Source organism: Geotrypetes seraphini, chromosome 11, assembly GCF_902459505.1.
Source record: "Geotrypetes seraphini chromosome 11, aGeoSer1.1, whole genome shotgun sequence".
Lineage (NCBI taxonomy): Eukaryota > Metazoa > Chordata > Amphibia > Gymnophiona > Dermophiidae > Geotrypetes > Geotrypetes seraphini.
Window position 1 is genome coordinate 127,769,018 of NC_047094.1, and position 23,349 is coordinate 127,792,366.

The 23,349-nt window shown below is 42.2% G+C and overlaps 1 protein-coding gene across 5 annotated transcripts in view; it reads right to left on the reverse strand.

Annotated features, from left to right (window-relative positions):
• Window positions 1-216: 216 nt before the first annotated feature.
• LOC117369323 (phospholemman-like) overlaps window positions 217-23,349 on the reverse strand; it is a 79,714-nt gene continuing 56,581 nt past the window's right edge. For 3 of the 5 annotated variants that reach the window (XM_033963752.1, XM_033963754.1, XM_033963750.1), the window contains 6 exons: window positions 17,695-17,727; window positions 16,561-16,635; window positions 15,409-15,445; window positions 7,509-7,558; window positions 6,104-6,149; window positions 217-809 (listed from right to left, as the gene is read on the reverse strand). In XM_033963752.1, coding sequence (XP_033819643.1) covers window positions 6,127-6,149; window positions 7,509-7,558; window positions 15,409-15,445; window positions 16,561-16,635; window positions 17,695-17,727 — 218 coding nt within the window. In that variant the 3' untranslated portion in view covers window positions 217-809; window positions 6,104-6,126. The remainder of the gene's footprint in view (window positions 810-6,103; window positions 6,150-7,508; window positions 7,559-15,408; window positions 15,446-16,560; window positions 16,636-17,694; window positions 17,728-23,349) is intronic. The other 2 variants (XM_033963755.1, XM_033963751.1) reach the window with 1 other exon arrangement.

A 23,349-nucleotide genomic window follows, 5' to 3' on the forward strand; every position in this document is an offset into this window, starting at 1 on the left:
CTTTAGGGCTGGTAAGGCATTTGTAGAATTTCCCCTAAAGTTCATTACTGCCATGGCATGCACAAAACTATAGGAGGGTATGACTGGGTACAGGGTATGTAATACAGCCGAGATTTATGAGGTGTGTGAATGGATTTCGAGTTCTGTAATAGGATAAATGAATACAGAGATGTGTTACACAGCTGAGATAAATTAAAGGATAAGTACCAGCATGTATTCTGATGCAATTTCACAAACCTTTATTATTGCAAGCTTCAGCCAGGCACTTTGTTTGAGTCTCCAAGATGACACCATCTCAATACTTCTCAGGCTACTCTTGAAGAAGTATAGACTTATATGTCTATATATTTCACACACTTAATCCCATAAGATTGTATAACAAATTCTTTATTAATTAGCTTTAGGAAAATATATTCTTTACCATAAAAGCCCAGTTTACAAAACAGGACAAGTCCTTGCCTACTGATGACATCACAGCTTCCTTTCAATACAGGTTTCTCAGCTGTGATGTCAACAGATGCATGATGGGTAAGAGAATAGATATGCTCTTATGAGACAGTCAGCAAGGTGAAGAGATGCCAGGGACACAACAGGAGGTTACAGTTTTATCCTGGGGGGGCAGAGACTTTGGTGGAAAGGACTCTGGTTAAAAGGGCTAGTTCACAGCACCCAAGCAAATGCCACTCTGGGACATCACTAGTCCATGGGAAGTAAGATCTTCTGCTGTAGAATTCCAGTGAAAAAGTCATTTCCAATTTCCAGATTGAAAGGCTGATGTCTGAGAAACTTCCCTGTGTCTTTGAACATATCTGTAAGAACATAAAAGAAATATCCCCCAAAATTCATATCTTCATAAATTCTAAGACTGAAACGAATGTTACAGTAACAAAGAATATAAGATTGTCCAAGTAGAAAGGTTAGAAAAATGTACAGAAGTCACGGAAAACCGTTGAGTGGTGTTGTGGTGGAATAATTTGTTAAACCATTCTAACAAACACATCCTTTTATTCTGTGTTAAAATGATGCTTCTGGAGAGAGCAGATGATCTTTATGCATGTTCTTTATTTGTTTCAACCTCTGATTGGAATATTGCAATATAAGTGTCTCTTCTGTCAGACCTAAACAGGGAAATTATCACCATGGGTTACTCTTGGGATAACGTGATAAAATAACCCATCCTATTTTAGCACAGGATCCCTTTTTATAAAATAATACCTTTTGCTAAAACAGCACTTTTGATAAAATAGCCCTACTTAATGGTAGTCCTACATCTGCTGTGATTTGGTATGCAGCAAGCAGATATATTATTCCTGTCATTGCTACACTGCTTCTATTAATCTCACCGGCTAAATTTTTTTTTTCATAGGACTGAAGCTCCTTAATATGTAAAAGAATTGAAAAATAAACTCTCACCTGCTCAGTGCAAGTTTCTATTAATTCTTTTTTGTTTTCTTCAAACGGATGAGATCTTTATTGAAGGTTTTTAAAACATAATATAACCATTGAAACTGCAAACATCAGGAGTTCCATCTCTCATGATCACTAGGTCGAGCGGGAGTGCTTCATTGGCGGGGGGGGGGGAGTGTACTTTAATATCGTGTACTTTATTATTGTGTTTTCAGTAACCTAGGATCAGACAGGTTCCCTGGAGTCCTATATAGCTTGCCTGTCTCTCATTATTGAAAATGTGATAGTGAAACAGCACCCCACCACTGGCAGGACTGTAGGTGGAAGACTCCCATTCAGCCATTACCTATCTCCCTTCCAGCTTCTCACCCTGCTCCTTCCATTCCCCTACCCCCTTATGTCTCTTTTTCAATACACATCTTGCTTGCACCATTCCACTTCTTCTATATTTCTGATGTTTGATTATCAGTTAATTTCTCTATCCTTGCTATGTAGTTCAACTGCTTCTTCCATTCAGGTAACATAGGAACTTCTACTTGTTTCCACCAACTTGTTATAACACTTTGTGCAACCATAATGCTCCATTTCACTAGTCTTTTCTCTCCCCTGCTAAGTTGATATGCAAGGCCAAATATCAAATGAAGTACAGTGGAACCTTGGTTTACGAGCATAATTCGTTCCAGAAGCATGCTCGTAAACCAAATTACTCGTATATCAAAGCGAGATTCCCCATAGGAAGTAATGGAAACTCGCTTGATATGTTCCCACCCACCACACCTCCCCCCCCAAGGCCAGTGGCGCTGCTCCATCCCCCGATAAATGGCATTGCTCCCCCCCCCCCGCTTGCATATGCCCCCTCCCCCATGTGAACTGGCACCCCCTGCCTGAACAGCATTCAGTCTTACCCCCCATCTGGCACCGGCACGCAGCCCACAGGACGTGCCGGTGCCGGTGAAAGAAGTTCCTGCCTCTTGCCTGGGCCTCCGAGAGAGCGAGAACCAGAAGGCCTTGAGCATGTGCAGATGCTCAAAGGGGTGCCAGTTCGTGGGGGGGTTGTTCGCGAGTGGGGGTGGGGAGTGATGCCAGTTCTTGGGGGGGGGGGTGCTCGCAAATCAAGTCAACGCTCAGTTTGCGAGACAAGATTTGCGAGAATGTTTTGCTCGTCTTGCAAAACACTCGCAAACCATGTTACTCGCAATAGTTCAATCTCTAAGGAAAGCAACACTAAGAAGAAATATATACTTAACATGTAAAATGTAAAAGTACTGCCACTACAATATCTGTTCATCAAGAATTGATACCAACTTCAGCTTCATCTCCATCTCCACTTTAAAGTGAGCCAGTTCATCTAACCAGTTCAAACACAGGCAACGCCATTGTTCATATAGGCTATATTCACTGAACAGCAAAATTTAAGATTAAATGATCCATTGTTAGCATGAAGAGGTTTGCAATAGCATAATCCTGTTCCCAGTTTTCCTGTTTCATTTGGTTTACAGAGGAATTGTCATTTACATCTCCCTTCTACTTTTACTTTTTACTTTAAACTACAAGCATCAAATGTAACTTGGTAAAAGTAGTAAAAATTGGCAAAATTATTAGTCCAGTAAAAATAGCCACTGTTATCCTATACAGTGGTACCTTGGATTTCGAGCATAATCCATTCCAGGAGCATGCTCGTAATCCAAAATGCTCGTTTATCAAAGCGAGTTTCCCCATAGGAAATAATGGAAACTCGCTTTGATACGTTCTCACCCCCCCCCCCCCACCGAGGCCAGCAGCGCTGCTCCCCCCCCATGAGAACCAGCATTGCTCCCCCCAAAGGCCCCACGATCCAACACCCTCCCCCACCCCGTGATCTGGCACCACCCCCCACCCCCGCCGTGACCTGAAGTCCCCCAGAGCCCTCTTCTTACTTTAATGTAGCACCGGCATGTCGGCCTCCTCTTCTGCGCTGGCCTTGAGCATGTGCGCATGCTCAAGGCCTGCGAGTTCACGTTCTCTCCGAGATTCTCAGAGAGAATGTGAACTCGCAGGCCTTGAGCATGCGCACATCTCAAGGCCATCATACCTCCATGATCACAATGAAATGCTTCTACTCAGCACAGAATTATTTATTTCCCTCTGTGTTGTACAGTGGTGCCTCACACAACGGACGCCTCGCACAGCGCACGCTGCGCACAACGAACTTTATGTCTTGATTCGTACAACGAACTTCGTTTCACACAACGAAGTCGCCCGAGCTGCATCCTTCCGCGCAGGCACTGCGCTTAACTGCCCTCTCTCCGCCTGGCTCCCTCTTGCCCCCCCGACTCCCCGACACGATCGGGGCAAAAAGGAGCCCAAGCCCTCTTGCCCCGCCGATTCCCCAACTCCCCGACAATATCGGGCCAGGAGGGAGCCCAAGTCCTCCTGGCCACGGCGACCCCCTAACCCCACCCTGCACTACATTACAGGCAGGAGGGATCCCAGGCCCTCCTGCCCTCGACGCAAACCCCCCCTCCCCCCAACGACCGCCCCCCCCCAAGAACCTCCGACCGCCCCCCCAGCCGACCCGCGCCCCCCCTGGCCGACCCCCACGACACCCCCAACCCCCTTCCCCGTACCTTTCTGTAGTTGGCCGGACGGACGGGAGCCAAACCCGCCTGTCCGGCAGGCAGCCAACGACGGAATGAGGCCGGATTGGCCCATCCGTCCCAAAGCTCCGCCTACTGGTGGGGCCTAAGGCGCCTGGGCCAATCAGAATAGGCCCGGGAGCCTTAGGTCCCTCCTGGGGGCGGGGCCTGAGGCACATGGGCCCAACCCGACCATGTGCCTCAGGCCCTGCCCCCAGGAGGGACCTAAGGCTCCAGGGCCTATTCTGATTGGCCCAGGCGCCTTAGGCCCCACCAGTAGGCGGAGCTTTGGGCGGATGGGCCAATCCGGCCTCATTCCGTCGTTGGCTGCCTGCCGGACAGGCGGGTTTGGCTCCCGTCTGTCCGGCCAACTACAGAAAGGTACGGGGAAGGGGGTTGGGGGTGTCGTGGGGGTCGGCCAGGGGGGTCGCGGGTCGGCTGGGGGGGTGGTCGGAGGTTCTTGGGGGGGGCGGTCGTTGGGGGGAGGGGGGGTTTGCGTCGAGGGCAGGAGGGCCTGGGATCCCTCCTGCCCGTAATGTAGTGCAGGGTGGGGTTAGGGGGTCGCCGTGGCCAGGAGGACTTGGGCTCCCTCCTGGCCCGATATTGTCGGGGAGTTGGGGAATCGGCGGGGCAAGAGGGCTTGGGCTCCCTTTTGCCCCGATCGTGTCGGGGAGTCGGGGGGGGCAAGAGGGCTTGAGCTCCCTCTTGCCCCGATCGTGTCGGGGGGTCGGGGGGGCAAGAGGGCTTGAGCTCCCTCTTGCCCCGATCGTGTCGGGGGTGCCAGGGACCACACGGAGTCACCCACCGTACCACCCGATTCGGGTAAGCGCAGGTATCGGTGGGTGGCTTATTTGCGGGGGGGTGCCTTATTTTACATTTTTTTCTAAAAAGGGGGGGCTGTCTTATTTGATGGCCCTGCCTTATCATCGGGGAAACACGGTAGAAAAAAAAAAAAAAATGAACAGTTAAGTCCCAGTTTTTGCCGCTGAGACTCTGCCCTCTCACTGTAAAATTAGACTCTACTTAGTCTGTCTTTAAATTTAAAAAATGTGTGTTGTTTTAAAAAACAATTATGTTTTTAGATGTATCTAAATAAAAATAATAACCAAAAATTTATCTTTTTTTATGTCATCTTAGCATATTTTATGCTACAGAACGAATTATTTTTTTTAACATGTATTGTTATGGAAAACGCGTTTCACATAACGAACTTTTCGCATAACAAACTTGCTCCTGGAACGAATTAAGTTCGTTGTGTGAGGCACCACTGTACCTCTCTTCCAACAGATTCCCACGAGCAGTGAGAACACCACACCACGACAGACCACATACACATATTTTTGTTTAGCAGCAGGCTCTTCGTTCTTGCTATATTCAAATTGTCCCACTGGCCACAATACTTCTGGGGTGTTGCTGTCCATTCAGTCTGAATGAATCAACAGTGGCCTTGCCATAGCTGCAAAAACTTCCAAACATGGCTGAACTTGATATTTGTCAAAAGTTACCTGGATAATCTGGGGGAGAGGGGGCTGGAAAGTATCTTCTCTTTTTCCAAAATTAAGAGGGAGCCAGACTCAGCAAACACTACACATAAAAATCGAGCCCACACACACACCTCTCTCCACCATCCAAATTTCTATTAATTCTTACAAATTATAAACACACATGCACACCATAAAATCAAAGTTTCACAACATGAAAACATTTTTTGTATTTCCATTTCCATTCTCAACACTATAATAATAAGTGATATTGAGTGCCAGTCCCACAGAATGCACCATCCAACCATAAAAAATTAAGGGATCAATTTTCAAAGAGGCTATTTTTTAAACAGAATTTTTCAGTGAGATTTTTCTTTGGAACATTGATTATCTGGGCACAATAGTGTCTATGGATTCTGCACATACTATTTCTGTGGGTGGAGGGATAGGTGTATTGATTTGATTTTAAAAGGTGTGTTCAAGGCAAAAATAGGAGGTATATTGATACATACAAAAGATGCATATACCATACAACTTTGCAACAAGGTAGGATACTCCAATGGAAGAGATCTTGCACTACAAGTTATAGTGAAGGCTTACCATGCTTTAGAAAAGCTGCAGTTCTATAATCTCCGGCTTGATAATCCTAGAAGAGAAGGTATAAAATTTAGTACACGTATACAAGTAAAAGAACACTTTCTGTCAGTGTACAAAAGTTGTTAGTAATATCTGGTGGGAAGAAAATAAAAATATAACTGAGATCATCCTCTCTGGCCAGGCCAAATTCTTACAGCCCTAGATTAGCTGAAGAGGTCTCCTGATTTAATTCACATGAGCCTTGGTGATATGCTCCTATAAATTTATTGGAATTTATTTAATGCCTTTTTGAAGAAATTCATCCAAGGCAGTGTACAACAAGAATAGTCTGGACAAAAGCAATAGACCATTTCACAAAACAAAATATGCAAACAAAACTACACAATATGGCATAATATGCCACTTAACAACTAGAACAATGGAGATACACACAACACAAAACAAAAATGCTTGGTAATTTTTTCATTGTGATTTTCACTGACTCGCCTCATGGTCTATATCCACAATTCTACTGATGTTCCAGGGAAAACTTAGAGTTGTAAATCATGAATGAAATGCACCAAGAAAACTGCCTGAACTGCACTCTGCTACTGTGGTTCAGGCAGTTTTCATGGTGCATTTCATTTGCGATTTTCAACTATGAGCTTTCCGTGGGACATCAGTAGGATTGTGGATATAAACTATGCCTTCATTCAGAATCTGCTCTGATACACTTTCAGACTCCTGATGCATACACTTTAGCCAAAACACGGCTCATGTGAAGTCAGCAAAAATCACAATAAAGAATTACCAAGCATTTTCTGTTTGGTTTTGGTTTTCATCTTTACTGTTCCAGTGCTTTGTACTGATTGTGGAGGCTTGTTTTTCTGTTCTTGCTTCAGGTGACATGATGTTTACAGTGTCAACACATTAAAACATCTTAACAGTAAAAGGTATAAGCAGAGGTGGAGTGCATAGGCAGATAAGAGAGTAAAATGAATTAATTAGCAAATAAAAATAATTTAAAAAAATAGCATATAGAGTTAGAAAGATTTATGAATATGATAATAAGAGGCAATTCTGCAACTGAAGATGTTTTATAACACTTGGGCATGTAACATACATTATTTGTCATTTATGTACATACATGTAGCCTTGACCATGTTCTGCCCATATATACACTCCTTTGATTTATGAGTTATATAAGTTATAGCACCCTTATGGAATAGTGTTTCGGTATCCTGTGCTAGTATTCTATGAACATATTCAAGGGCCACATAAAGCTGAGTGTGCCTGATTTAAAGAGCTACCCTTATACTGCATATCTGGACATAACCACTGACATCTCCAGTACATTAGTCATGAATACAGCTGTGATTGGTGTGAGGGAAGGATGCAATAGGCTCAGATCTGGACACATGAGACTTACGTCTGATGGAGGCTCTCAGAGACCCTTCTTCTATAACAGGTTCACCAATCCTATAAGTGAAAGGCAGATTATATGTCATGAACTTGCATGGGAAGCCATTATAAGCCTGCGTTTATATCAATGCAATAATGTGGAACATGAAAAAATCCACATATTATAAAATAACCACCCCAGCACCAGTCCTAGCAGCATGCAACTCCCGGTTTACACCTACTTCAAAACCAGTGGAAATGCGTGTGTACTCAATGCAGGCACCTGGGTACTTTATTAAATATAAATGCACATTACAACACTATCCCTGCTCCCCCCAGGAATGCCTACAAATGGCACAAATTGTACATATTTGCACACCATTTTTTTTTTTTTTTTACCACAGGTAGTTCAAATATGCTGATATACAAGCATGGTTTAAAGACCTTTAATAAAACTCTGTACAGGTATACAAGCATGCTTTAAAGCAGAAAATGTGTATACATTATACATAATAAATGAGGGGCCGCTGAAAAGTCCTATGCCCAACCAAGAAGAGAATAATGTGGAGCCATTAAACTTACAAGTTATTTCACACTTTTCTTGACACTTCTCAGTGATATGAAATGAAATGAAAACTGTCAAGAAAAGTGTGGAATAACTTGTAAGTTTCATGGCTGCACATCATTCAAGTTTCACGTTTATTTAGGTCTTGATATACCACTTTTATCAACAAAGTGGTTTCCAATTTATACAAAGCATATAAAAGTTTTAAGAAAATATAAAATAGAGGGAACAAATTCACAGTTACGGTACGGACATAACATGATAAATATGGGCAGATGTGGAGGGTACATTGCTTAAAATAAAAGAAAGGGGAGGTATAATACAAAAGGAATTAAGGGGATCTTTAATGTAAAGCCTGATGTCTGAGGTTTTTGAATAAGGATAGCTAGGTATACTGTAGATCAGTGTTCTTCAACCTTTTTACACCTATGGACTGGCAGAAATAAAATAATTATTTCGTGGACCGGCAAACTACTAAGACTGAAATTTTTTTTAAAAACCATCGCCACCCCATCCCCGCGAGCTCGGTCCCACAAACCATCTGATCCCATCCACACAAGCCTCAAATAGTTATGATTTTATATTGAACATATTTTATTAAAGTATAAAAAGAAACAATATTCTATACAATTGTCATTTTATAAATACAAATAGTACAGGGCAAAGATCAACAAAACCCCTGTCTCCCCTCCCCTTCACATATATCCCCTCTACTATCAAGAAAACTGAATAAGCCAAATTATTACAGAATGCTACACAAATATCATGTAACAGAATACCACAGTCACACATGACAGGAATGGTGTTAGGGGAGTGGAACTAGGGCAACTGCCCCCTGGTCAGAGAGAGCCCTAAGCCAGCTGGAAGCTAAAGAAGCACTGCCTGGGCTTTGCACTCCCCAGTTATGTCTAGCAAGATACATATTTCAAATCTGATATATTTGAATCACAAGATAGAAATAAAATTATTTTTTTCTACCTTTTGTCGTCTCTGGTTTCTGCTTCTGGTTCTGGTTTCTGCCTTTTCACTCTCTTCCATCCAGCGTCTGCCCTAAGAACTGCCACTACTGGGTCAGATCAGTGGTCCATCATGCCCAGCAGTCCGCTCATGCGGCGGCCCTCTGGTCTAAGACCAGCACCCTAACTGAGTCTAGCCCTACCAGTGCACGTTCTTGTTCAGCAGGAACTTGTCTAACTTTGTCTTGAATCCTTGGAGGGTGTTTTCCCCTATAACAGCCTCTGGAAGAGCGTTCCAGCTTTCTACCACTCTTTGGGTGAAGAAGAACTTCCTTACATAAGAACATAAGAAGTTGCCCCCGCTGAGTCAGACCAGAGGTCCATCTTGCTCAGCGGTCCGCTCCCACGGCGGCCCATCAGGCCTAGTGCCTGAACAGTGGTCCCTGATTAATTTTGTAACTTACCTCTAATCCCATCCCTATAATCTACCTTTACTCTTATCTGTACCCCTCAATCCCTTTGTCTTCCAAGTACCGATCCAAAGCTTCTTTGAACCCCTGTAGCGTGCTCCTGTTTATCACATCCTCTGGTTGCACGTTCCATGTATCCACCACCCTCTGTGTGAAAAAGAACTTCCTGGCGTTTGTTCTAAACCTCTCCCCTTTCAATTTCTCTGAGTGCCCCCTTGTACTTATTGATCCCCTTAATTTGAAAAATCTGTCCCTGTCTATTTTTTCTATGCCCTTCATGATCTTGAAGGTTTCTATCATGTCTCCTCTAAGTCTCCGCTTTTCCAGGGAGAAAAGCCCTAGCTTTTTCAGTCTGTCAGTATATGAGAGGTCCTCCATGCCCTTTATTAGCTTAGTTGCTCTTCTCTGGACCCTCTCAAGTATCTCCATGTCCTTCTTGAGGTACGGCGACCAGAACTGAACACAGTACTCCAGGTGCGGGCTCACCATAGCACGATACAGTGGCAGGATGACTTCCTTTGTCCTGGTCGTGATACCCTTCTTAATGATACCCAACATTCTGTTTGCTTTCCTTGAGGCCGTGGCACACTGAGCCGACGACTTCAATGTTGTGTCTACCATCACTCCCAGGTCTCTTTCAAGGTCGCTCACCCCTAGCGCTGATCCCCCCATTTTGTAAGTGAACATCGGGTTTATTTTCCCTATATGCATGACCTTGCATTTCCCTATGTTGAAACTCATTTGCCACTTTAGAGAGTGCCCTCTCGTTCTCCCTACTTTGGAGAGGGTGAATAGTGTCTTTCTCTACTAAGTCTATTCCCTTCAGTATCTTGAATGTTTCGATCATGTCCCCTCTTAATCTCCTCTGTTCGAGGGAGAAGAAGCCCAGTTTCTCTAATCTTTCACTGTACGGCAGCTCCTCCAACCCCTTAACCATCTTAGTCGCTCTTCTCTGACCCTTTGGAGTAGTACCGTGTCCTTCTTCATGTACAGTGACCAGTGCTGGATGCAGTACTCCAGGTGAGGGCGTACCATGGCCCATAACCTTCTCTGTCTCTTCAGTCCTGCATCTGCCCCTTCCATTCGCTGTCTGTCTTTCCCTGCCATCTCTCCTCTTGCCCCCCCCCCCCAATTTTGGTCTGGCATCCATCATCTTCCTTTTGTTCCTCTCATGGTCTGGCATCTCTGTTCTTCCCTCCCCCCTGTGGCTTTTAGCATCTCTCTCTTCTCATTTCCTCCACTCAGATCTGATATCGTTCTCTGCTCTCTCTTCCCTTTTCTTCTCTGGTCTTCCTTCTCTATTTTCTGCCTCCATCTAAATTAAATTCTTTCTTACTATTTAGTCCTGTTTCCCTCTTTTCACTGTGTCTATCCACAGCTTGTCACCCCTTTCCCTCACCTCTCCATTATCTTACTATTTTCTTCCCCCTTTATTTATCTCCTCCTTCCATCCAGTATGTGTTCTTTCCCCACTTCCATTCAGCATCTGCTCTCCCCTCTCAACTGACATCCATCTGCCTTCTGCTCTCTCTCCCTTCTTCTCACTTCCATCATCTGTCCCCTTCTCTCTCTCATCTCCTCCATTCCATCATCTGCCCCTTCTCTCTCTCCCCCCCCAACTTCCATCATCTGGCCCCCTTCCCCTCACCTTTGCGGGTCACTTTCTTTCCCCTGAGGGTGGCTCATGTCAGAGGGGAAGCTTTGGCCGAGCAGAACCGCTTCCACTGTTCCTTGCAACTTACTTGATGTTGATGCTGGGGCCCTTTGCCTTTTGAAGAAAAAAAAAAAAAAGGTGGAAAAAAGGGAGACCTCCAGGACAGCTGCTCTTTGCCTTCCTTCAGCGGCCCAAGAATCTTTAGGCAAGCGGCAGCTCTGTGTGCTTTTAACTTCGGCACAGAGCTGTCCCTAATCAGTAGTTTAGCGCGGTTTCATGAGGCAGCCTCGGGGCCTTTGCTAGGCCGGCCCACATCGCATCATCGAAGCGGGCCGGCCTAGCAAAGGCCCCGAGGCAGCCTCATGAAACCGCGCTAAACTATTGATTAGGGGCAGCTCTGTGCCAAAGTTAAAAGTACACAGAGCTGCCGCAGCTGGTCTGAAGGTGCGGAGACAGGGCAGGAAGCATATGCGGCAGGAGTCCCGGCACAGCGACGGCAACAGGAAGTTGCAAGTCAGCTGATGCCGGCACCTTTCGTTGCGGCGGGGACCCGAATCCTTCGCGGACCGGCAAGATTTTTTTGCAGACCGGCACCGGTCCGCGGACCAGCGGTTGAAGAACTGTGCTATAGATCTCAAAAGCATCTGTAAAAAGAAATGTTTTGAGATTAGCTTTAAAATTGTTAAGAATCTTGTCTCAGGGTCAGAGGTAAGGCATTCCACAGTGGGAGCGGTAACTGAAAAGATTGTTTTACATGTTGTATCATAAAATAACTGACGAACTGAAGGGACTGCTAAAAGATATTGTTGGGAAGAGCGTAGTGCCCTATGCGAATCATAGTGGATCAGCAATCTGTCTATAAATGAGGGAATGTGATTAGATTGGACTTTGAATGCAAGGAGTAATATTTTAAAAGTATGTGAAATGGGTAACCAATAAGCTTTTCTGAGGAAAGTGGTTACATGGTCAATTTTATAGCGTTAAAGATGACTTTTACAGCAGTGTTTTGAATGGCTTGTAATCTCCTGATCTCTTTTTGCGTGATACCCTGGTAAAGTGAGTTTGAATCTAAGTTTGAAATTACTAACGAATGGATAAGAATGTTGATTGAATTGGGGTTAAGTAGTGACTTGATTGATCTAATCATTTTTAGTTTAAAGAAACATTTTTGTACCACTGAGCTCTTCTTGGCTGGGCTGAGAACTTTTCAGCAGCCCCTCATATATTATGTATAATGTATACATGTTTTCTGCTTGTATACCTATACAGAATTTTAGTAAAGCACTTTTTGATATATAAACACCTCTGTATGCACATAAAGGACTCAATTTTCTAAATCAGGGTTGTCCATCAGTCCTCGAGGGCTGCAATCCAGTCGGGTTTTCAGGATTTGCCCCAATGAATTTTGCATGAGATCTAATTGCATACACTGCTTCTATTGTATGCAAATAGATCTCGTGCATATTCATTTGGGGCATCCTGAAAACCCGACCTGGCGAGGGCTGAGGTTGGACAGCCCTGCTCTAAATGGTGCCTAAAAAATTAGTACCAAATGAAGGATCCCTAGCTAGCTGACATAGCTGGGTCACGGTGTATATGAAGAAACTCCATCTTAGATCAGTGGGTAGTAAAACTAAAAACAGCAACCTGAGACTCCATATTATTGCTCTGAGATATCACAGTACTGTATGCAGGCCTGTTCTTTGTATCTGTCTTGTACCAGGCACGGCCAGGGGGCAACAGGATGCTGCTGTTAGCTAGCTTTGATGTATAGACTATAGGATGGATTTATGGTTTTGTTTTTCTCTCTGCTCTTACCTTTTGGCCAGAGCTGGTTATACCGGTTTGGACTGGCCAGGACCCTATATAACCTTTGTGTCCGAAACTCTCAGGGTCTTCTGTTTATGCAGCCAGTTCTGCCCAGAAGTCCAGCATATATGCTTGTTTAATAAAAGCCTTTTTACATCTCTTCAGTCTCTGGCTCAAGTCTCTGCACTACTGACGGAGGGCCTTATCCTAAAAGGCACCTTCACCAAAAAATAATGCTAGTGCTATTCTATAAATGGTGCACCGTAATAGAATAGTGCTTAGCACTGGGAACCATGCCTAATTAAGGCACAGTCATTTACACCAGCTGTATACCTATACAGAACTTTATTAAAGGTGTTTAAAGCATGCTTATATATCAGTATATTTGATTACCTGTCTCGTTAGCTTGCAACCTCAGGGTCATTGTTGACTCCTTCTCTGTACAAATCCAGCAAACTGCCAAAACCTGTTGCTTCTTTCTCTATATCACCAAAATCCAACCCTTCCTCTTAGAGTAGGTCACAAAAACCCTTATCCACACCCTTATCACCTCTTGCCTCAACTACTGCAACATCCAAACCCTATACATAAGTCGCACTGACATATGTGAAGTGAATATACAAAACAGACAGCTGGAGGGCAGATCTTCACTTGAGCCTCAGAAAGGAGGCATGAGAACTCACCAGACTGCCCCGGGAGCTTGCACAGCCATTTCTGATTGCAGCTCTGCATGGGGCAGAAGTGAAGAAAACTCACTCCTACTTCATTGCTAGACCACCAGGGTTCAAAAGGTATGTTGTAGAGGGGTTCGGGATGTGGGAGGGAAGTGGGGTGGTTAACAGTTGGCCAGGAAAGGATGTGACCACCAGAGCTTAAGGCAGGCCTGCAGGAGGACTGCAATGGGTCTGGGTTGGGGGCAGGGGAGCGTGCAGACTTGAGGACCCAAATATAAACTGAGACCCACTATTTTTGGGCTATATTTCACTCCAAAATCTCGGTTTATATTCGAGTATATATGGTATGTATTTATAAGAATTTTCAATATGAGTTTTTGAAAAGCATAGGTTGGTCTGGAATTAGTATAAGGCTAGGGTGTTTTAGGGATTTTGTTGCCTTTCTATAATAGGTACCTTTTTGGACTTTTCACACTGGTGCCCTGTTCTAAAATGATTTATCAGGATTTATTAACCAAAATTGGCCCCCATGTGACATGGCTCAGTTCTAGTAGGGCAGTGGTCTTCACTAATTTTTACATTGCGGCCACTTTGAATCCAAATTAATTTAATGAAGTAGAGCCACCAAATATCTTTCCATGTGAGGCTGCACCATTGCTGACCAGTGTGTATCAGTGGCATGTATCTCACTAGCCCACCTTCAAACTTTTTATTGAGGGTATCCTTTTCATCTATTGAGAAATACCTTGTTCTTCAAGCAAGCGGCTTTTCCTCCCACCTACTTTCCCCTTTTAGCCATGAGCTTGAGTAGCGAGTCAAAGAGAAGATAAAAAGCTAGAATGATGATGAGGGCCACTCCATAGATCTTCAGGGTCTGCCATTAGTCCCTGGGCCTTACACTGAAAAATACTACTTTAGGGCATTTTAGACCAATCCTGGTTTTTAACTTTCATACCAACGTGATGCATTTCAAATGCTTCTTGTACCATTTGAAATCAGCCTTGCAGGTCCCAGAAAACATTAGGATTAGGGGCCAGAAATCCAGGACTGGTTTTAATTCTTCCTCCTTGTGCTGGGTGACTTGGCAGCAGCCCTAATACCAAAGCAGGTTACAAAAATGCTGAGTCCTATCTGTGCCTCAAAATTGCTGACATTTTAGAGATAATACATCTTTTAATAACAGGAGTGCTAAGACAGCACTTTCTTAGGCCACCATCACCAACTCACATAATATATGGTCTTTAGTAACCTGCTCTTTAGAAAGGGAGAAAATACTCTGAATAATATTTTTGAGAGCAAAATAGACAAACTAGGAGTGCCATTATCCTCCTGAATATGGTGTCAGGTGAAACCAGGCTTAGAATTGTAAAGGATAAATGCAGCACATATATAGATTTTCATCGCAGCCCTAATCTGACATCATACTATGTTTATGTTTATTAAAAATGTGATATACCGCATCAACTTATAACTAATCAATGTGGTTCACAAAGCAAAATTTTAAATAGAAAATAACTCCAAAAAACATAAGACAGACCTAAAACCAAATTCAAAAGAGAATCAATCAGCATGACATCTTGTGTCTGAAAGCAAAAATACAGCATTGACAGAGCAGATGTTAATCAGAGTATTGTGCAGGTGTCACACTGATACATGTCAAGCATGAATGCAACACAGGCAGCTGAAGAGCTGATCTGCATCAAACTCCTGTGCAGACATCACACTTCCAGATGTAAAGCATGAATACATCCAAAACTTAGAAAGTGTTGCTGCTGTCATGCAAGAAAAGAAAGAACATACCTCTGGTGCTGATTAAATTTGCAGCGGCATTTTCTACCTGATTAGAATAAAAATGTCAAATAAATAAACAGAGAATAAGAACCCCATCAAAAATACATTTGACTAAGCCAGCCCAATGGCTCACTGGCAGTGCTCCACGCCAGTGGGTTTGAATTCAAAGCCCGATGCAGTGAGGCAGAGCTCACAGTCCTTGGAGGGGATAGAGCATTAGTCAGTCCTCAACAGTGGCACAGGAGACACACAGCTATCTCCCACAGTCTGTGGCAAACCTGGAAATTCAATGCCAGCCTCATATCCAGTGACCATCATTGAATTTCCAGTCTATGTTTGGCTGGCTGAGACATAGCTGACTGAGACATAACTGGCTATACCAATATTCAGCAGCTGGCCGGCTAAGTCTTAGCAGTCAAACACAGACCATCCTTTCAGGAAGGTCTATCTGGCCACTGAACTTAGCTGGCCAGATGCTGAATATTGGGGGTGACCTGCTATATATCACATGGCATGGCCAGTCAGTGGCAATCTGCTGAGCCAGATATTCAGCAGGAGATAGTCGGTTATTTCCTGTTAAATATTGACAGATAGCCAGCTAAGTGCTATTTGGTCGTTCCTGGCCGGCCAAATAGCACTGAATATTGGCCAGCTAGTGGATAGATTTAGGGTTTCAGGTTAGGCAAGTTCTAGAGAGAGCCATAGTCTGTGGAATGCCACTGTGGTACCTGGTATAGATGAGGGTAGGGATAGGATTAAACTGGGGAAAACTCCAGCTAGCTGTGAATGAAGGCTCATTTCATCAAGGCCCAAAAGATGCTGGTTCCAACTGAGCTGGATCCAGAAAAGAACAGTGAAGTATTCTGGATCTAAAGTAAACAGGATTGGAAAGATGTACTCTGATAAGTACACAAACTTTCCTAAGGCACATTCATTTTCAAAGGTTTGTGTGTTCATATCATTTTTCAAGTTACGGGGCATGCACAACTTTCAAAGATATAAGCCCAACCCTCAAAGATGAAAATGAACAGAGGGACAAATGGTCAGACACATAAGAGCTTCCTCGGTACTCATACTGCAAATAATGGCCAACAAAAAAATTTGATTATATTCTTCATATTAACATTCATAAAATATAATTGAGAGCGGATGAGAACTCACTTAATATAATCATGATCCCTAGAATAAAGAGAACCCCAGCAAAGACCAGGCCACCAATCCTCAGGGTTTTATAATCTGCAAAACAAAGACAAATGTACTAGGGCTAGAGAGGTTACATGTTCTCTACCCCTTTCTTGTTGTTCATTTTTAATTTCTTCCCTGTTTGTCCCTTTCTCTACTTTCTTCTCTCTATTAACCTCCCACCATAACCTTTCTCACCATCGCAGTATTTGCTTAGTTCACAAAAACTAGATACCTGCAACTGCCTACCACCCCACAAAATGATCCCCCTTCCAAAACTATGGACCAAAGATCACTCTTCCACAAACAACCCAACCACCCAAACTATGTCCTCACAACAGCCCTACCACCCAAACTACCCCTGCAAAAGCTCCTCCCTCACAAACTCCCCATCTCAAACTAGCCCCTTAATTGCCTGATCACCCCCAAGCTACACCATTCCCTACCATTAATCCCACAACTGCCCCACAACTCCAGTAACTGCCCCAACCCCTAAAACTATCCCTCCTCACAATTGGACCTCTACCCACTATTGAGCAGATTTTTAAAAAAGTTGCAGAAAGACACTGGCGCCTAACTTAGCCTACTGGCGCTTTAATTAGTTATAAGTGGTGCAATAATTGGTTGCACCTTTAAAAAAACAATTAAAAACTCATTTAAAAAACATTTGGTGCCACTAGGTGGCCTCCAGGACTGGTGCCTGGGTCCACAGCACCTAGCACCTAGTGATGCCAAAGCCCGGAAGTGGGCATGTTTAGGGAGCGACACCAGACTTCAGTGTCACTAGGCCCCGCTGGCTGCGATTCTGCAAGGACCTTAGGCACCAGAAATGTAAAACCCTAGCCTACATTTCTGATGCCTAGGGTTCTTGCCATGATTCTGTAAGTGGTGCCTTAATACACAGCTGGCGTCCATTTTCTAGATGCCATGTACAGAATCAGCACCTATCAGCAACTTGTAAAACTCCCCCCTTCTACAACTGTCGTTCTACCGCTAATACCTGCTTAATCAATGAGAACAAAACACCATACTTTACAAGACACAATTCTTCATCATAAACTTGATCGTTTTTGCATTATGGAAACATGGCTGACTGAGGGAGAGGAAGCTTACCTGTCATACACCTGTCCTCCGGGTTTTTCATATCTTTACAATAATCGTTTAGGGAAAGAAAGAATGTATTCACTGAACATCCCTGATAATGGACATTGAACAGTAATTGGCAACTCCCCACTTGAGTTTATTCAATTCAAACTTGTTAATGACCTCTCTATAGGTTGCCTACTCTTATACTTACCACTGCCTATCTGTTGAGATATGATTATCCTCATTCAATTGCTTATTTTTGAATTTTGCACAACCACTACTAAACCAATAATATTAGGTGACTTTAATGTTCACTTTGAAGATTCTAGGCCAGTGATGGCTAACCTTTTTGAGCCCGAGTGCCCAAACTGCCGCACAAAACCAAAGAATTTCCTCAAAGTGCCAGCACGTCAATTAAACCTTAATAACAAGATTTTAGTATCTAAAAACTCTTTATAAAGTTGCCTGAACTATGTAACATCATTTTTAAAGGTTGGAATCTTTGTATTGTCAGAGAATCAATTTGATTCACAATCCTTTGGTTTTCATTTCAATTTATTGGCAATTTATAATGTTTTAATGATTTCATTCAATTTAATGAATTTAGGAAGAATTTGATTCAGTTACACAATATATTTTAAATGTATTATTCACATAACATGTCAAATGTATCCTGAGTAAAAAAAAAAGATAAACTTCTTAAAACTGTTAACTGTGTCAAGATTCGGTGTGTATTCCCAAAGAGTCTATACATGTTTTTTTGTAAAATTTACAATCAAATTAGAAAATAGTTAAATCATTTCATTTCTAATAATATGATGTAAAGAAAACAAAAGAGCTTTCAATTAAACCAACCGTTTTTATTGGAAATTCCAGATTGGAATACAACAGGACCATGTAAAGTCCCTTTTTTAAATAACATCTTTAAATAATATTTAAATAACTTAGAAAGTGTCATAACTGCAAACTGAAAACACTGCTTCATGTAAACATATGCATTGGGCATGCTCTGAAATAAATTAATGTGATTTTTGTTGTTGCATGCATGCTGATAACTTGTCAATCCTTGGCTCATATTGCGTTAATTTCAGAGCAACACATGCAGCACTCATGTCATCCGTTAATCTGTTTCTAGCATCAGATTTTATATGATTCAAAGCCGAAAACAGCTGCTCACAAGCATAGGATGACCCAAACAAAGTAAGAAGAGCAATCCCAAGTGCTTTCATGGACTTAAAATTGTCTGGCAGAGAATTCCACGCTTTTAGGATTTCATTTTCAGAACTGCTAGCAGTGATTTCATTTGTCACCCTTTCACACTCAATACGTTCAAGAGCCGCACACAGGTCATTGAATTTACTTTTCCAGATAGAGCTTTCTTGAAATTCCAGTAGCTCCATTTCCAAATTTTGAATATCCAACCACTGTAAGCAGGAAAGATCAAGATCTTCAAATGTGGGCTTTTCTGGGGAAGTTATAAATGAAAGGGTTGTCTCCATCTTACGGAACTGAGAAAATCTTTTACTAAAATTCTCCTTTGCTTCGGCTACAATGGTGGAATATGCTTTGTGGATTTCCTGGTGTTTTTTATGACTGTCCACAAATGTTGTAGAATTATCCAAATGTAGTTTTAGGTTGGGAAAATATTTTAGCTGTCCACTCTCAAGGTCTTTTTCAAAAACATGCAATTTTCTCTCAAAAGCTTTGATGTCACTAAACATGCTTTCTGCTGTTTTTCCCATGCCTTGTAATTTTTTGTTTAGTACATTAAAGTGGTTAGTAAAATCTGTAAAGAACATGAGGTTGGTAAGCCAGGCCATGTTGGTGAGTTGAGGATAGTCTTCCCCCTTTTCGTTCATAAATAGCCTAACTTCTTCCAAGCAGGCCACAAATCTCTCTAACACTCGTCCTCTGCTCAGCCACCGGACATTATTGTACCTAGAAACCCTGTATAAGCGGTTAACAAATTTTAAATAAAACTTGAAACTTATAACTTGTAACTAATCTCCCAAATTATCCCTCTTTACTCTCCCACCACTTTATAAAATGCCTCTAACCACCTAAATTAGCCCCACCCTATGGAACTACCTCCCCACAAGTGGCCCAACCCCTAAAACTAACCTTCACAATCTGTCCTCAACTTGTAAAACTCACTCCCCCGCAACTGCCTTAATACCTCACTTTCTGCCTCTAACCCCCAAAACTACCCCTCTTCCCACCACCCTATAAAATGCCTACAACCACCAAAACTAGCCCTATCCAATAGAACTATTTCCCCCAAACTTCCCCACTGTCCCAAAATTACCCCTCACACTTACCATAACTACTTATCATTTTGATATCGCTGCCAGAAATATATATGCAGCCCAATACCTCATGCAGCTGCTGTATCCACTTACAACTACCACCTGCAACTGCTCCACTACTCTATTAACTGCCCCAATATTTAAACATTCCCCTGTAACCTGACAACTAGTGCTGCCCGATTTCCGATTCAAATTGATTAACCAATTCACTTCGGGTAAATCGATTCAAATCAATTTTTTTTTTTAAATCAGCCTCCAGATTCGGTGACTGACCCTCTCCCCTCACCCCCTATAGCAGGAGCGTTGCCTCTTGCTGGCTGGCCGCTGCTGCTCCAGCTTTAGGGGGTGAGGGAGGAGGGTCAATCAGGAAATGTGCAGTGTCCTTCGGCTTCCCCCCTGGCATCCCGCTCTTACATTTACCTAATTATACCAGTGGAGCAGCCTACAGAGAGGATCGCTGATGCTGGAATGATCCTTGCAGGCTACCATCAGCCTCTGGAGCTGAAAGCATTCTGAAAAATTATTATTAATATAAAGTCTAACAAAAGGGGAACTATACAAGGTTTGAATCATTTGTATGAATCCAGAACCAATACCAAACCAATCCATTGCTTGATACATGAAGGTCCATTCCACACGATCAAAGGCCTTTTCTTCATCCAAGGATACAGAGAAAGCCGGATCTTCCATGGTTTTTGTTAAATTTAACATGTGGAAAGCCAATCTGGTTTTGTTTGAAGAATGTCTTTGAGCAATGAACCCCATTTGGTGCATACCAATGATATAAGGGAAAGCCTTGGCCAAGCGCAATACCAATAACTTAGCCAACAATTTCCCATCTACATTGATCAAATAAATAGGCCTGTAATTTGAAACCAACATGACTTTATTTGGCTTTGGTACAACTATAGTTAAAGATTCTGCCATAGTACCTAAAATGCAACCTTTAGTTAGTTGAGCTTGATATAAATTTAATAGATGAAGTAATAGGGTAATTTGAAAGGATTTATAAAACTCTACTGTGAAACCATCACCACCTGGAGCGGATCCAACTCTAAGGGACTTCAATGCTGCTTGTAGTTCTTTCAAGACTTTCTTTTATATGCTCGGGAATTTTTGGCCCCTTGTCAACTTTAAAAACGCTAAACCTTCAATTTCTTTATTTGAATAAGACTTAGAAGAATATAAAGCTTTATAAAATTTCAGAAATTGTTTTAAAATGTTTCCAATTTGAGAATGAGTTTCACCCTTCTCATCTTTAATTGCAACAATTTTTACTTTTCTTTTTTTCCTTTAAGGTAATTAGCTAATAATCTTCCCGCCTTATTCGAGTTTTCTTAATACAGAGCTTGTTGAGAAAACAAATATTTCCTGGCCAATTGTGAAGATATCTCATTATGCTTATATTTTGTTTTTAAGAGGGCCTGTAATGTAATTGGTTCCTATTTCAAAACCAATTTGGACTCCAAATCTTTAATATTTTATTCCAAATTAGAAAATTCTTTTTTCCTTTGTTTCCTAATATGTACTGAATACGATATGATTTGTCCCCTTATGGTAGCTTTAAAAGCATCCCACAATGTTTCCAATGAGATTTCCTCTAAAGCATTGAATTGAAAATATTCATTCATTTTTAATTGAAATTCTTCAAGAAAGTTTGGTCTGCAAGCATTGTATTTATATTTGCAATTTAGAAAATTATTGAAATCATCATTGTTTAAAAAAATTTATCAGTAATTGAAAATCCAGCAATTTATTTTATAACTGAAAATGTTTGCTATTTTATACAAATTGTTTCTGTAAATTTTGTAAGTCACTGTGGTTTTACAGTTTCTTTGTTCACCACAATGAACTGAAAGGTATTTGCAGTCTAGAAATGGAAATGGAAAATGGAAATGTTCTAAGCGTTTTAGAAGCATCTAAGTGCCACAAACTGACTAGATGACCACTGGATACATTAAGGCATTATCTTCCCACACACCCCCATTGCTCACTAAACCTCACCCACCCCCCAAAATTTGAATGAAGGAGTATATACCTGTCTCTAGACCAGCAGCACTAGGTATGGGAAAGCCTAGTAGAGCATCACACAGGTGTCTTAAGTAACCTGTTAGATGAGTTAGTGAACCATATAGAGGAGGACCCAGGCCCATAAGCCACTGTAACCACTATATTTATGGTGGAAAGTGTGAGCCCCACAAAACCCTGTTCTATTGCAATATAGGTGCCACCTGTAGCCATGAGGGCTATTGGGGTGGTAGACAGGTAGGTCTAGTAGGTTTGGGTGGAGTTTTGGAGGGCTCATCATAAATTATATGGTGAGATATACTTTTGGCACTCTTTATGTGAATTTCACAGCAGTGCCCTCTAAGGTGTTCCACTGTTCTTTGGCATATCTGTGTGGCCAGTCTGTCACAATGATGGTCACTCCCACGTCCAGATGGTCTCGATTTGGACATTTCAACTTGGATGTTTCTTTGGTTGAAAATGGAGTATAAAGTTAGGCGTCCTAAGGGTTGGACGTCCCATTGGCCTAGATGTCCAAGTAGGTGATTTTCAAAGAAAGAAATATTTTTGAACATTTTTGAATATTTGTTTCTGTGCTTTCGAGTTTGGATGTTTAGTGGGAAACATCCAAACCAAACTTAGACATCCTTTTCAAAAATGGACCTCTGTATGAACAAGGTTTTGGAGCAAATACAATATCATATCATCTTAAGAATTGGCCTTGATCATTTGTAACTTGCAAAAATCGTTAAGTAATAACGCTAAAATGTCAGTAACATCAACATAGCTTAAAATAATAAAATTTTGTTTAGTAGTAATATATAAGTATGATGACTAAATAATTATGTAAAATTTCTTGTTGAAACTCAAAGTAATTGCTGAATAAACTGCAAAAAAAACTGTAGGAAGTTTCTTTTTTTGCCTTACCCTGTGAAAAACAGCAGAGCCGCTCATAAACTTATTCACCAATTCCTGTCAAACATTAACCAGAAAACTGATATCACTTCAGCTACTCATCCCATGTCCCAAAGGAATTAAATACAAATGCATATTCAACTCGCTTTTCACTTATCTTGGTACCAAGACCTGGAATAACCTCTCGAATGACATTAGGATGGAAACATTTTACAACAGATTCCAAAAAAAAATTAAAAACTCTCTTCTTTGAGAGCATACACCAGGGGTGTCCAATGTCGGTCCTCGAGGGCCGCAGTCCAGTCGGGTTTTCAGGATTTCCCCAGTGAATATGCATGAGATCTATTAGCATACAATGAAAGCAGTGCATGCAAATAGACCTCATGTATATTCATTGGGGAAATCCTGAAAACCCGACTGGACTGCGGCCCTTGAGGACCGACATTGGACACCC